Genomic DNA, 13883 nt, shown 5'->3' on the forward strand with positions numbered 1-13883 from the left:
GGTATATACTATATACAGGAGCAGATGACACACAGGTATATACTATATACAGGAGGAGATGACATACAGGTACATACTATATACATGAGGAGACGACACAGATATATACTATATACAGGAGGAGATGACACAGGTATATACAGGAGGAGATGGCATACAGGTATATACAGGGGAGATGACACACATACATGCTATATACAGGAGAAGATGACACAGATATATATTATATACAGGAGCAGATGACACACAGGTATATACTATATACAGGAGGAGATGACATACAGGTACATACTATATACAGGAGGAGATGACACACAGGTATATACTATATACAGGAGCAGATGACACACAGCTATATACTATATACAGGAGGAGATGACTTACAGGTATATGCTATATACAGGAGAGGATGACACACGTATATACTATATATAGGAGGAGAAAACATACAGGTATATACTATATAAAAGAGGAGATGACACAGGTATATAGAGGAGGAGTGTTGTGAATTCTGTTATCGAACTCCCTCCTGTGCTCATGAATGGTACTTCGGCGAGTTCTGTCCATGGACTCCCTCTGGTGGCTGTGAGTGGAGCTGCTGCTTCTGAGGTTCCTTCCACAGGTGACTTAGTTTATTCTTTGGCTGGCTGCTCTATTTAACTCCACTCAGATCGTTACTCCATGCCAGCTGTCAATGTTCTTGTACTGGTTCAGTTCGCTCTTGGATCTTTCTGGTGACCTGTCTACTCCAGCAGAAGCTAAGTCCCTGCTAGTTAATTATTTGTTCATTGTTTTCTTGTCCAGCTTGCTATCATGATTTTGCCTTGCTAGCTGGAAGCTCTGGGATGCAGAGTGGCACCTCCGCACCGTGAGTCGGTGCGGAGGTCTTTTTGCACACTCTGCGTGGTCTTTTTGTAGTTTTTTGTGCTGACCGCAAAGATACCTTTCCTATCCTCAGTCTGTTTAGCTAGTCTGTCCTCCGTTGCTGAAACCTGTTTCATTTCTGTGTTTGTGACTTTCATCTTAACTCACAGTCAATATATGTGGGGGGCTGCCTTTTCCTTTGGGGAATTTCTCTGAGGCAAGGTAGGCTTTATTTTCTATCTCTAGGGCTAGTTAGCTCTTAGGCTGTGAAGAGGCGTCTAGGCAGAGTTAGGTACGCTCCACGGCTATTTCTAGTGTGTGTGATAAGATTAGGGGTTGCGGTCAGCAGAGCTCCCACTTCCCCTAGCTTTTTCTGTGTTATTTTAACCATCAGGTCGTTCCGGGTGCTCCTAACCACCAGGTCCATAACAGTACAGCTGGCCCAAAGTGTTAATGCATCTCAATAGAGGGATAAGAGAAGTTCTGAGACCATTTTTTTTTCTCTGCAGTGTGTTTTGTCTTTCTTTTCCCCTTAACCTCTGGGTGGTTCAGGACACAGGTGTAGATATGGACATTCAAGGTCTGTCCTCTTGTGTGGATCATCTCACTGCAAGGGTACAAAACATTCAAGATTTTGTGGTTCAGAATCCGATGTTAGAGCCTAGAATCCCAATTCCTGATTTGTTTTCTGGGGATAGATCTAAGTTCCTGAATTTCAAAAATAATTGTAAACTGTTTCTTGCTTTGAAACCCTGCTCCTCTGGTGACCCTGCTCAACAAGTAAAAATCATTATTTCTTTGTTGCGTGGCGACCCTCAAGACTGGGCATTTTCCCTTGCGCCAGGAGATCCTGCATTGCATGATGTAGATGCGTTTTTTCTGGCGCTTGGATTGCTTTATGACAAACCAAATTCAGTGGATCAGGCAGAGAAAATCTTGCTGGCTTTGTGTCAGGGTCAGGATGAAGCAGAGGTATATTGTCAGAAGTTTAGAAAGTGGTCTGTGCTTACTCAGTGGAATGAGTGTGCCCTTGCGGCAATTTTCAGAAAGGGTCTTTCTGAAACCCTTAAGGATGTCATGGTGGGATTTCCCACGCCTGCTGGTCTGAATGAGTCTATGTCCTTTGCTATTCATATCGATCGGCGCTTGCGTGAGCGCAAAGCTGTGCACCATTTGGCGGTATTCTCTGAGCATAGGCCTGAGCCTATGCAATGTGATAGGACTTTGACCAGAACTGAACGGCAAGAACACAGCCATCGGAATGGGCTGTGTTTTTACTGTGGTGATTCCACTCATGCTATCTCCGATTGTCCTAAGCGCACTAAGCGGTTCGCAAAGTCTGCCACCATTGGTACGGTACAGTCTAAATTTCTTTTGTCCATTACTCTGATTTGCTCTTTGTCGTCCTATTCTGTTATGGCATTTGTGGATTCAGGCGCTGCCCTGAATTTGATGGACTTGGAGTTTGCCAGGCGCTGTGGTTTTTTCTTGGAGCCCTTGCAGTATCCTATTCCATTGAGAGTAAAAGATGATGCTACGCCTTTGGCCAAGAATAAGCCTCAGTACTGGACTCAATTAACCATGTGCATGGCTCCTGCACATCAGGAGGATATTCGCTTTTTGGTGTTGCATAATCTGCATGATGTGGTCGTTTTGGGGTTGCCATGGCTACAGGTCCATAATCCAGTATTGGATTGGAAATCTATGTCTGTGTCCATTGCTGTCAATTTCGCCTTCCACTCCTTCTGAAGTCCCTGAATTTTTGTCGGATTACCGGAATGTATTAGATGACCCCTAATCCTATCACACACACTAGAAATAGCCGTGGAGCGTACCTAACTCTGCCTAGACGCCTCTTCACAGCCTAAGAGCTAACTAGCCCTAGAGATAGAAAATAAAGCCTACCTTGCCTCAGAGAAATTCCCCAAAGGAAAAGGCAGCCCCCCACATATATTGACTGTGAGTTAAGATGAAAGTCACAAACACAGAAATGAAACAGGTTTCAGCAAAGGAGGCCAGACTAACTAAATAGACTGAGGATAGGAAAGGTATCTTTGCGGTCAGCACAAAAAACTACAAAAAGACCACGCAGAGTGTGCAAAAAAAACCTCCGCACCGACTCACGGTGCGGAGGTGCCACTCTGCATCCCAGAGCTTCCAGCTAGCAAGGCAAAATCATGATAGCAAGCTGGACAAGAAAACAATGAACAAATAATTAACTAGCAGGGACTTAGCTTCTGCTGGAGTAGACAGGTCACCAGAAAGATCCAAGAGCGAACTGAACCAGTACAAGAACATTGACAGCTGGCATGGAGTAACGATCTGAGTGGAGTTAAATAGAGCAGCCAGCCAAAGAATAAACTAAGTCACCTGTGGAAGGAACCTCAGAAGCAGCAGCTCCACTCACAGCCACCAGAGGGAGTCCATGGACAGAACTCGCCGAAGTACCATTCATGACCACAGGAGGGAGTTCGATAACAGAATTCACAACAGAGGAGATGACATACAGCAGGTATATACTATATACAGGGGAGATAACATACAGGTATATACTGTATACAGGAGATGACATACAGGTATATACAATATATAGGAGGAGATGACATACAGGTATATAGTACTGTATATACAGAAGAGATGACATACAGGTATATACAATATACAGGAGGAGATGACATACAACAGGTATATACTATTTACAGGGGAGACGACATAGAGGTATATACTATATACAGGAGATGACACAGGTGTATACTATATATAAGGGAGATGACAAACATGTATATACTGAGGGGAAAATGAGAGGTGTGAGGTGAAAATGAGGGGTGTGAGGTGAAAATGAAAAGGTGAGTGCAAAATGAGAGGAGTGAGGAAAAATAGTGGAGTGATCGGAAAATGACAGATGTGAGGTCGAAATGACAAGTGTTAGGGGGGAATGAGAGGAGTGAGGGGGAAAATAAGAGGAGTGAGGGGGAAAATGGGAGGCGCGATGGGAAAATAAGAGAAGTGAGGTGCTATAACTAACCACAGATATTTACTATGCCCAGGCAACGCCGGGCTCTTCAGCTAGTTTAATATAAAAACACATCTTCCATTCTCAGACTATAGATCTTCTGATGACCAAGTGACATTGTTATGTCATGTGATCACAGCAGCCAATCAGAATCCTTTATTATTACGTCAGAACAGACGTTTGCTCTCTTTAGCAGTAAAGAACTGATTGTGCAGGGGGGAACAACCCATTAAAGAAAGCTGTAAGCTGGAATCAACAGCAAATTAGAACTCACCTGAGAATCCATTCTTACAAGTACAGCTGTAATTCCCTATTGTGTTAGTGCAGGTTGCATTGGGTGAGCAGGAATTACCGGTGAGACATTCATCAATATCATCACAGTGGGTCCCGTTACCTGATCAATGTAAAAGGTTTTACAGTTAATTGAGGCTATTTCCTCACAGCTAGGCTATGTTCACACTTACACGGTGCTTTACATTGAGCACTCCGTCTGGGAGCTACGTCTTTTCTTAGAAAGCAGAATTCAGGAGTACAAAATCCTCCCTGATATATTCATTTACTGCAGAGAGACAAACTAAAGATCTACATTCGGACTCTGAGCTTCTTTCTGTCTCTGACCTTCTATTTAGTGGGACACAAAGCCGAGGTGACAACTCGCGGTGCCAGGAAATAAAATGTTTCGTTTTCTGACACCAGCTCTCGTCTTATGGGAAGAATAAAGGGAAATCTACTGCAAGCTCTCACTGATATCAGTGCCGCTGATAGGGACAATGCCACTTTCATATCAAAGAGACAATTTGAGGTAATTATTAATTTTCTTACTTGAGAATCCATCATTACAAGTACAGATGTAACTTCCTATTGTGTTAGTGCAGGTTGCATTAGGTGAGCAGATATTATTGGTCTCACATTCATCAATATCATCACACTGGGTCCCGTTACCTGATGAATATATAATAAATCACTGTTTACTGAGGATATACAGATGTAGCACATACCACATGCAGCAAAATATTTTAATACAAAAAACTGTAAAAAACTCTACCCTTGACATGTTTATTAGCATTTGTAATGTTAAAGGGAACCTGTCAGATGCCCCATGCCCCCAACCCAGCAGCAATCACCTCTGCATGGTTAACCCTGAATAACCAGTCCTGTATAATGTAATTCATTTAAATAAAGGCTTTAAAAAAGCAATTATAATGTCCCCCGTTTCCTATGCTAATGAAGGTTTTGACTAGTATATAGAGTGTTAGTTGCGCCAGACTAGTCAGCCCTCTTTCCATGTTATTATCACATCTCTGTGGGCATCATTGCCAGATCATCCACAACTCGGCTTCAGAGGCATAGTGCGCATGACCGGAAGCCATCTTCTGAACTTCCAGTAATGTGCAGTGTGCCTCATTAGCCTGGAAGGGTACAACCGGCTTCAAAGACACTGTAACACTGCCGAAAGGAACAGCGTTCATGTACGAGATTTGCATAAGCTGGCGATGACATCGCGCATGCAAATTAAGTTATCACTCCCTCAGGGGCGTCATAACATGGAAAGAGGGTGGATTAGTCAGGAGAACTAACACACTATCTACTAGTCAAAGCCCTCATTAGCATAGGAAATGGGGACTGAATTATGTTATACAGGGCTGGTTAGACAGGAGGTTTAATTATACATAGGCGAATGATGCTGAGTAGGAGGGCATGGGTGACCTGAGAGGTTCCCTTTAAGTGTCCAGTTACAGCTTCCTATAACATGCCATAGTTAAAGGGGATATCATCACTTTTCAGTTCAATTTTGTAGTTAACTACAGTTTACTATATAAAAAACAAAAATGGAACATGAGAACGTCCCACTCGGAGCCACTGAGCTCTCTGATTCACTGTTGCTCAGTAGTCATGACTAGGGTTGAGTGACTTTTAGTTTTTTAGGGTCGAGTCGGGTTTCGCGAAACCCGACTATCTCAAAAGTCGAGTCGAGTGGAATCGGCCGATTATCGCGAAAAGTCGGGGATCGACTGAAACACGAAACCCAATGCAAGTCAATGGGGGAGCATAGTCGGCAGTGATGGAGGCCAGGAAAACACCTACAGTGCCCATTTTAATGGCAAAAACATCCATTCTTGTTACTGAAGCTTGTCAATCTTAATTTTCCTTATAATAACAGTAAGGCATTGGAAATTGGGGGTCATTTGGCTAAAGTTGTGGGGGGTAGGGCTGGTTCAAGTATTTAGTGGGCCCAGGAAATCTGGACCACGTCACGGCAGTGGAGCAGGGAGAGGTAAGTATTTAAACTTTGCAAGTGCTGTGATCCTGAGCAAGCAGGGGGGGCCCACTCGTTGGCATTGGCACTGGCACAGGGCCCCTCAAAGTACGGCGGTGTGTTTGCATGGCGGGGGCGCCTCCCACCGGCAGTGACACTTTTGCGTACTATGAGGGGCCCTCTGCCAGTGACGTCGCCAATGAGTAGTCCCCCCCACCTGATGAAGGAACCTGCACTTTCATCTGCACCTTCCTCTTTGTCCCCGTGTAAGGTGGTATGGCATGCGGGAAGGGGAACCTGACTTTCAGCAGGGTCCCATTCTGGCTGTGTAGCGTGCACGGGGAATGTAGCGTTCTGGGTCAATGTAACAGCAGACTCATCTATCACTGGCTGGGCAATGGGCAGGATGAGGAGGAAACACTGATATAGGCCCACATAATAAAGTGGGCTAAATGCAGTTCAAAATTGGTAACAGGACTAACCAGGGGGCATTGCTTTGTTCAGTGGAGTACAACTATAATGAGAGGCTGACACAGTGAGTAGGCCCAAATCAGTAAGTAGGCTAAATGCAGTTCAAAATTGGTAACAGAAGTTAACAGGCGGCACTGGTTTGTTCAGTGTAGGAGAACATCAAGGAGCGGCAGACACCGTTACTAGGGCCAACAAAACAAGTAGGCCAAATGCAGTGTTATATTAAAAACAATTTAACGAGAGCCTGATGATAGAAGCTAGGGAGAGGCAACCTGGAGAACACCTTGGAGCGGCAGACACCGTCCCTACAACCCAGACCCAACTTGTAGGCCAAATGCAGTGTTGTTTCAACAACTACTTAACAAGAGCTTGAAGATAGAAGCTAGGGAGAGGCACCCTGGAGAACACCTTGGAGCTGCAGACACCGTCTCTAGAACCCAGACCCAACTTGTAGGCCTAATGCAGTGTTGTTTCAACAACTACTTAACGAGAGCTTCAAGATAGAAGCTAGGGAGAGGCAACCTGGAGAACAGCTTGGAGCGGCAGACACCGTCTCTACAACCCAGACCCAACTTCTAGGCCTAATGCAGTGTTGTTTCAACAACTACTTAACGAGAGCCTGAAAATGGAATTTCAGGACAGGAAACCTGGAGAACAGCACGGAGCGGCATACACCGTTAGTAGGCCCCAACCAAACTAGTAGCCCCACTGCAGTTCTTCGATTAAAAAACTATTTAACAAGAGCCTGAAGATTGAAGCTCAGGAAAGGCAACCAGGAGAACACCTTGGAGCGGCAGACACTGTTAGTAGGCCCCAACCAAACTAGTAGCCCCACTGCAGTTGTTTGATTAAAAAACTATTTAACAAGAGCTTGAAGATTGAAGCTCAGGAAAGGCAACCAGGAGAACACCTTGGAGCGGCAGACACCGTCTCTACAACCCAGACCCAACTTGTAGGCCTAATGCAGTGTTGTTTCAACAACTACTTAACAAGAGCTTCAAGATAGAAGCGAGGGAGAGGCAACAGAGAGAACACCATGGAGCGGAAGACTCAGTTTGTAGACCACAACGAAACTTGTGGCCCCAATGCAGTTTTATAATTCTGACAAGCTGAAAATCAGCCTTTTTTTTTTTAGAGGAGGACAGCTGTATTAAGTGGCGCAGACAGACACTGCTAGTAGGCCTTACACCACAAAGTAGGCTCACTGCAGGATGAAAAAAAGTTACACGGGTACACGGTCGGCATTGGTGTGCTCAGCGGAGGACAAATGGAAGGAGGGACCGCAGACAGACTTAGTAGGCCTAAAATTTTAAAAAATAGGCTCAAAGCAGTTTGAATTATCTTGCAGGTGTACACAGGCAGCATTGGTGTGGTCAGCGGAGGACAATTGGAAAGAGGGACCGCAGACAGACTTAGTAGGCCTAAAATAAAAAAAATTAGGCTAAATGCAGTTTGAATTATCTTGCAGGGGTACACAGGCAGCATTGGTGTGGTCAGCGGAGGACGATTGGAAGGGGTGTCTGACACAGTTAGTACTCCAAAAGAATACATAGATGTTAATGTCTCGCAAAACAACAAAACCAAAAAACAAAAGGGTGGCATACTTAGCTACAGGGGTGGGCTCCTCTGCTGAGTTTCAGACATAGTAATTTGGCGCTAAGTATTTACTGGTGTCAATATAGGACACTGACCCTGACTATTTTAACTAGCATCATACATGTCAACAAATTGGTATTGTCAGTGCCAGGCATTGAAGGATGCCAGCACATAGACTAAACATTGGTGGAGCTGTGAGAGATAATTTTGCAAGTGGTAGAACAGTGTTTGAGCTGGGGGGGAAACTCTCTTGTGGCCGGCGGTACAGGCCCAGGGCCCCTCATGTTACAACGGTGTGTCTGACGTTGGTTGCGCGCTACCACCGCCAGAGACACTTTATTGTACTATGAGGGACCCAGTGGCAGTGCCGTCGACCAAAAACGGGCACACCCACCTCTTCAGACAAACGGCACTCTCACGGGTGCTTGCGCCAAGTGGCGAGACCACGGCCCCCTGGGGGGAGTTAGCCCATTTAGGGAGGTGTAAACATGTCGTATGCTGGACAAACAGCTGCTGCAAATTAAGAGATTGGAACAGTCAGTAAGACCAGTGCACAAGCAATACCTTTTTATAGGAAAGCTAGGTGTCAGCCGGGAAAGGTGGGGCAAAATAATTCGAAATCCATGAGTGGTTCATTTTAATGAAGGTTAGATTATCAACATTTTGGGTAGCCAGACGAGTCCTTTTTTCAGTCAGTATTGAACCAGCAGCACTAAATAATCTTTCTGATAGCACACTAGCTGCTGGGCAAGCAAGCTCCTGCAATGCATATTCTGCCAATTCAGGCCAGGTGTCTATTATGGATGCCCAGTAATCAAATGGGAATGACGGTTGAGGGAGAACATCGATAAGGGATGAAAAATAGTAACCATACTGGACAAATGTTGTCTCCTGTCACATTGAATTGATGCTGCAGTACCTGTCCTGTCTGCGGTCATTGTGAAATCACTCCACAACCTTGTCAGAAAACCCCTCTGTCCAACGCCACTTCTGATTTGTGCAACTCTAACACCTCTGCCCTGTTGCCCCCTGCAGCTCGTGTGAGAATCATCACCGGTGCTGTGTGCTGGGAATGCCTGAATCAAACGGTCTACAAGAGTTGCTTGTTTGTTGCTAATATTTGTTCGAGGTTCTCATGTGGCATGATATTTTGCAATTTGCCTTTATAGCGAGGATCAAGGAGGCAGGCCAACCAGTAATCGTCATCGGTCATCATTTTAATAATGCGTGGGTCCCTTTTGAGGATACGTAAGGCATAAACCGGCATGTGGGCCAAAGTTCTATTTGTCAAATCTGCGGTTGTGCTGGGTTGAAGAGCAGTTTCAGGCAAATCTACGTCACTTGTCTCCCTCAAAAAACCTGAACCCGGCCTTGCAACGCCACCAGTTTCTATTGGCCCCGGAGAAGCTTCCTCATTCAAAAAATACTCATCCCCATCATCCTCCTCGTCCTCCTCCTCTTCACCCGCTACCTCGTCCTGTAGATTGCCCTGACCAGACAATGGCTGACTGTCATCAAGGCTTTCCTCTTCCTAGGCTGCAGACGCCTGCTCCTTTATGTGCGTCAAACTTTGCATCAGCAGACGCATTAGGGGGATGCTCAAGCTTACTATGGTGTTGTCTGCACTAACCAGCCGTGTGCATTCCTCAAAACACTGAAGGACTTGACACAGGTCTTGTACCTTCGACCACTGCTCACCTGACAACTCCATGTCTGCCATCTAACTGACTGCCCGTGTATGTGTATCCTCCCACAAATACATAACAGCACGCCTCTTTTTGCACAGTCTCTGAAGCATGTGCAGTGTGGAGTTCCACCTTGTTGCAACGTCGATGATTAGGCGATGCTGGGGAAGGTTCAAAGACCGCTGATGGTTCTGCATACGGCTGGAGTGTACGGGCGAACGGCGGATATGCGTGCAAAGTCTGTGCACTTTGAGGAGCAGGTCGGGTAACCCCGGATAACTGTTCAGGAAGCACTGCACCACCAGGTTTAAGGTGTGAGCTAGGCAAGGAATGTGTTTCAGTTGGGAAAGGGCTATGGCAGCCATAAAATTCCTTCGGTTATCACTCACTACCTTGCCTGCCTCAAGATGTACAGTGCCCAGCCATGACTGAGTTTCTTTCTGCAAGAACTCGGACAGAACTTCCGCGGTGTGTCTGTTGTTGCCCAAACACTTCATTACCAATACAGCCTGCTGACGCTTGCCACTAGCTGTCCCATAATGGGACACCTCGTGTGCAACAGTGGCAGCTTTGGATGGAGTGGTTGTGCGACTGCGGTCTGTGGACGAGCTCTCGCTTCTGCAGGAGGACGAGGAGGAGGGGGGCGAACGCCTACAGCCAACTGTTTCCTGTAATCTGGCTGTGGCTGTGCATCTGTGCACTCCATGTCCGATTCAACTTGTAATGGGCATGGCCTGTTAACTGTTTCACTTTCTAACCCAGGAACGGTATGTGTAAAGAGCTCCATGGAGTAACCCGTTGTGTCGCCTGACGCATCCTTCTCTGTTGTTCTTGGTGAAGAAGACAAGGAAGCGACTTGTCCCTGACCGTGAACATCCACTAACGACGCGCTGCTTTTACATTTAGCAGTTTCAGAAGAGGAGGCGAAAGAGCTAGAGGCTGAGTCAGCAAGGAAAGCCAAAACTTGTTCTTGCTGCTCTGGCTTTAAAAGCGGTTTTCCTACTCCCAGAAAAGGGAGCGTTCGAGGCCTTGTGTAGCCAGACGACGAACCTGGCTCAACAACTCGAGACTTAGGGACTATATTGCATTTCCCACGACCACCTGATGCTCCACCACCACTACCATCATTACCAGCTGGCAATGACCGCCCACGGTCACGACCTCTTCCAACAGACTTCCTCATTGTTTGATAAACGTAACCAAACTAACGGTATTTGTTACTGTAAAACCAGTTACAAGGTGAACTCAAACTTCTGTTGGATTTATATATCCCTTTATAGGTGGGTGAGACTGCAGGGAAAATCAGGCCAAATGTATAACAGTACACAGCTTCAGTGGCAGACAGATATTCCACTAACAGGACTGACGCTGATGCAGACACTACCAATCAAAATCTCCCCCTTTTTATTTTTTCTGGGAGAATATTGAAGAAATGTGGCCCACTCTTATACAGTATATGTTCTGTGGCACAAAATTAGAGACCAATGCCACATACAGCACTGGCAATGAGGCAGAATTGCCAATCTTAATCTCCCACTATTTTTTTTTCAGGGAGAATTGAAAAGAAATCTGGCCCAGTATTACATACTAGGTTTAATGTGGCACAAAATTTGAGACAGGTGGCACACACAGGACTGGCACTGAAGCAGAAATGCCAATCTTAATCTCCCACAATTTTTTTTCAGGGAGAATTTAAAAGAAATCTGGCCCAGTATTACACACTAGGTTTAATGTGGCACAAAATTTGAGACAGGTGGCACACACAGGAGTGGCACTGAAGCAGATATGCCAATCTTAATCTCCAACTATTTTTTTTCAGGGAGAATTTAAAAGAAATCTGGCCCAGTATTACACACTAGGTTTAATGTGGCACAAAATTTGAGACCGGTGGCACACACAGGACTGGCACTGAAGCAGAAATGCCAATCTTAATCTCCCACTATTTTTTTTAGGGAGAATTTAAAAGAAATCTGGTCCAGTATTACACACTAGGTTTAATGTGGCACAAAATTTGAGACAGGTGGCACACACAGCACTGGCAATGAGGCAGAATTGCCAATCTTAATCTCCCACTATTTTTATTTTTTCAGGGAAAATTTAAAAGAAATCTGGCCCAGTATTATACACTAGGTTTAATGTGGCACAAAATTAGAGACAGATGCCACACACAGCACTGTCAATGAGGCAAAATTGCCAATCTTAATCTCCCACTATTTCTTTTTTATTTATGGGAGAATTGGCAAGAAATCAGGCCCACTGTTAGACTGTATGTTTTCTGTGCCAGAAAATGAGACACAGATGCCACACACAGGTCTGCCACTGATACAGATTTGCCAATTGTAATCTGCACCCTTTTTTTTTTTTTCTTCAGGGAGACTAGTGAATAAATCTGGGCCACTGTATTAGAGTAAATTTTCTGTAGCAGAAAGTGGCTTGAAGAGATATAACGAAACAAAAAAAAAGAAAAAAGGGTCTGTCCTACAATTACTATCTCCCTGCAGTAATCTCAGCAAAGTATGGCAGGCAGCAATAACAAGGAGTGGACTGCTGCACAAAAAGTCAAAAGTGTGGACAAACAAACAAGATAGCTGTGCAGAAAGGAAGGAGCAACAGGATTTGTGCTTTGAAAATAGCAGTTGGTTTGCACAGCGGTGTACAAACAGCAATGCAGCTATCAGGGAGCCTTCTAGGGCAGCCCAATGAGCTACAGCGCTGAGGAAAAAAAAATGTAGCCTCCACTGTCCCTGCAAACAAAAGGTGGTGTTGGACAGTGGAAATCGCTACAGCACAAGCGGTTTGGGGGTTAATGTACCCTGCCTAACGCTATCCCTGCTTCTGACGAAGCGGCAGCAACCTCTCCCTATGCTCAGATCAGCAGCAGTAAGATGGCGGTCGGCGGGAACGCCCCTTTATAGCCCCTGTGATGCCGCAGAAAGCAAGCCAATCACTGCAATGCCCTTCTCTAAGACGGTGGGGACTGAGACCTATGTCATCACGCTGCCCACACTCTGTGTCCGCCTTCATTGGCTGAGAAATGGCGCTTTTCGCGTCATTGAAACGCAACTTTGGCGCGAAATTCGTGTACCGCATGGCCGACCCCACACAGGGATTGGGTCGGGTTTCATGAAACCCGACTTTGCCAAAAGTCGGCGACTTATGAAAATGACCGACCCGTTTCGCTCAAACCTAGTTATGACTTCATTGCTTCAGCCAATGACTGACGATGGGAGCAGAGGTGGGAACTCACTGGTGGACACAGAAAAGGAGAGTTCAGCTCAGTTTGTTTTCTTCTATAACCATCTGCTATCGAAATGTAACTGAAAGGGAACAACCCCTTTAATGCATTATGTGTTAAGCTAAAGAATGCTACATCTGTAACATCAGAGGTAAATGTGAAAGTGAAAACTTATTCCTGAAACATTTCAACAAGTGATTATAGTGCAAATCAGAAACAAGTATGAATTAATGACTGGACACAAATTGGAGATCATGTATGACATGTCAATAAGCCAGAACAACGGATTATTCCATCAGATATTTAATAGAACCATGGCTTTATATGTTCATAATTATTAGAATTCAATACCTGGAAAATGAGAACTCACCTGAGAATCCATCATTACAAGCACAGGTGTAATTTCCTATTGTGTTAGGCTGGTTTCACACTAGCATTTCAAAACGCATGCGTTTAAAAAAAAAAAAACGCATGGTGAAAAAACGCATGTAAACGCGTGCAAACGCTGCGTTTTTTGACGCATGCGTTTTTGCATGTGGTGAAAAAACAGCGTTTTGACGCGTTTACATGCGTTTTTTCATGCGTTTGCGTTTTTTAAACGCATGCTGAGAAATGTGTGACAGCTGCCAATCATCAAAATAAAGTAAAAAAACCACTATAAACAGAAATAGCTAGGGTTTGGGTTTGGGGTAGGATCCTAACCCTAACCCTACCCCTAACCCTAAAGGGATCCTAACACTAACCCTAAAGGGTTTAGGGTTA

General features: G+C 45.0%; 1 protein-coding gene across 1 annotated transcript in view; it reads right to left on the reverse strand.

Annotated features, from left to right (window-relative positions):
• LOC138638071 (mucin-4-like) overlaps positions 1–13883 on the reverse strand; it is a 369132-nt gene that overhangs the window by 95508 nt on the left and 259741 nt on the right. Inside the window, exons 88-89 of the mRNA XM_069727053.1 lie at positions 4700–4819; positions 4152–4271 (exon numbers count right to left, since the gene is read on the reverse strand). Of these exons, the coding sequence (XP_069583154.1) occupies positions 4152–4271; positions 4700–4819 (240 nt within the window). The remainder of the gene's footprint in view (positions 1–4151; positions 4272–4699; positions 4820–13883) is intronic.

This window comes from Ranitomeya imitator, chromosome 5, assembly GCF_032444005.1.
Source record: "Ranitomeya imitator isolate aRanImi1 chromosome 5, aRanImi1.pri, whole genome shotgun sequence".
Taxonomy (NCBI): Eukaryota; Metazoa; Chordata; class Amphibia; order Anura; family Dendrobatidae; genus Ranitomeya; species Ranitomeya imitator.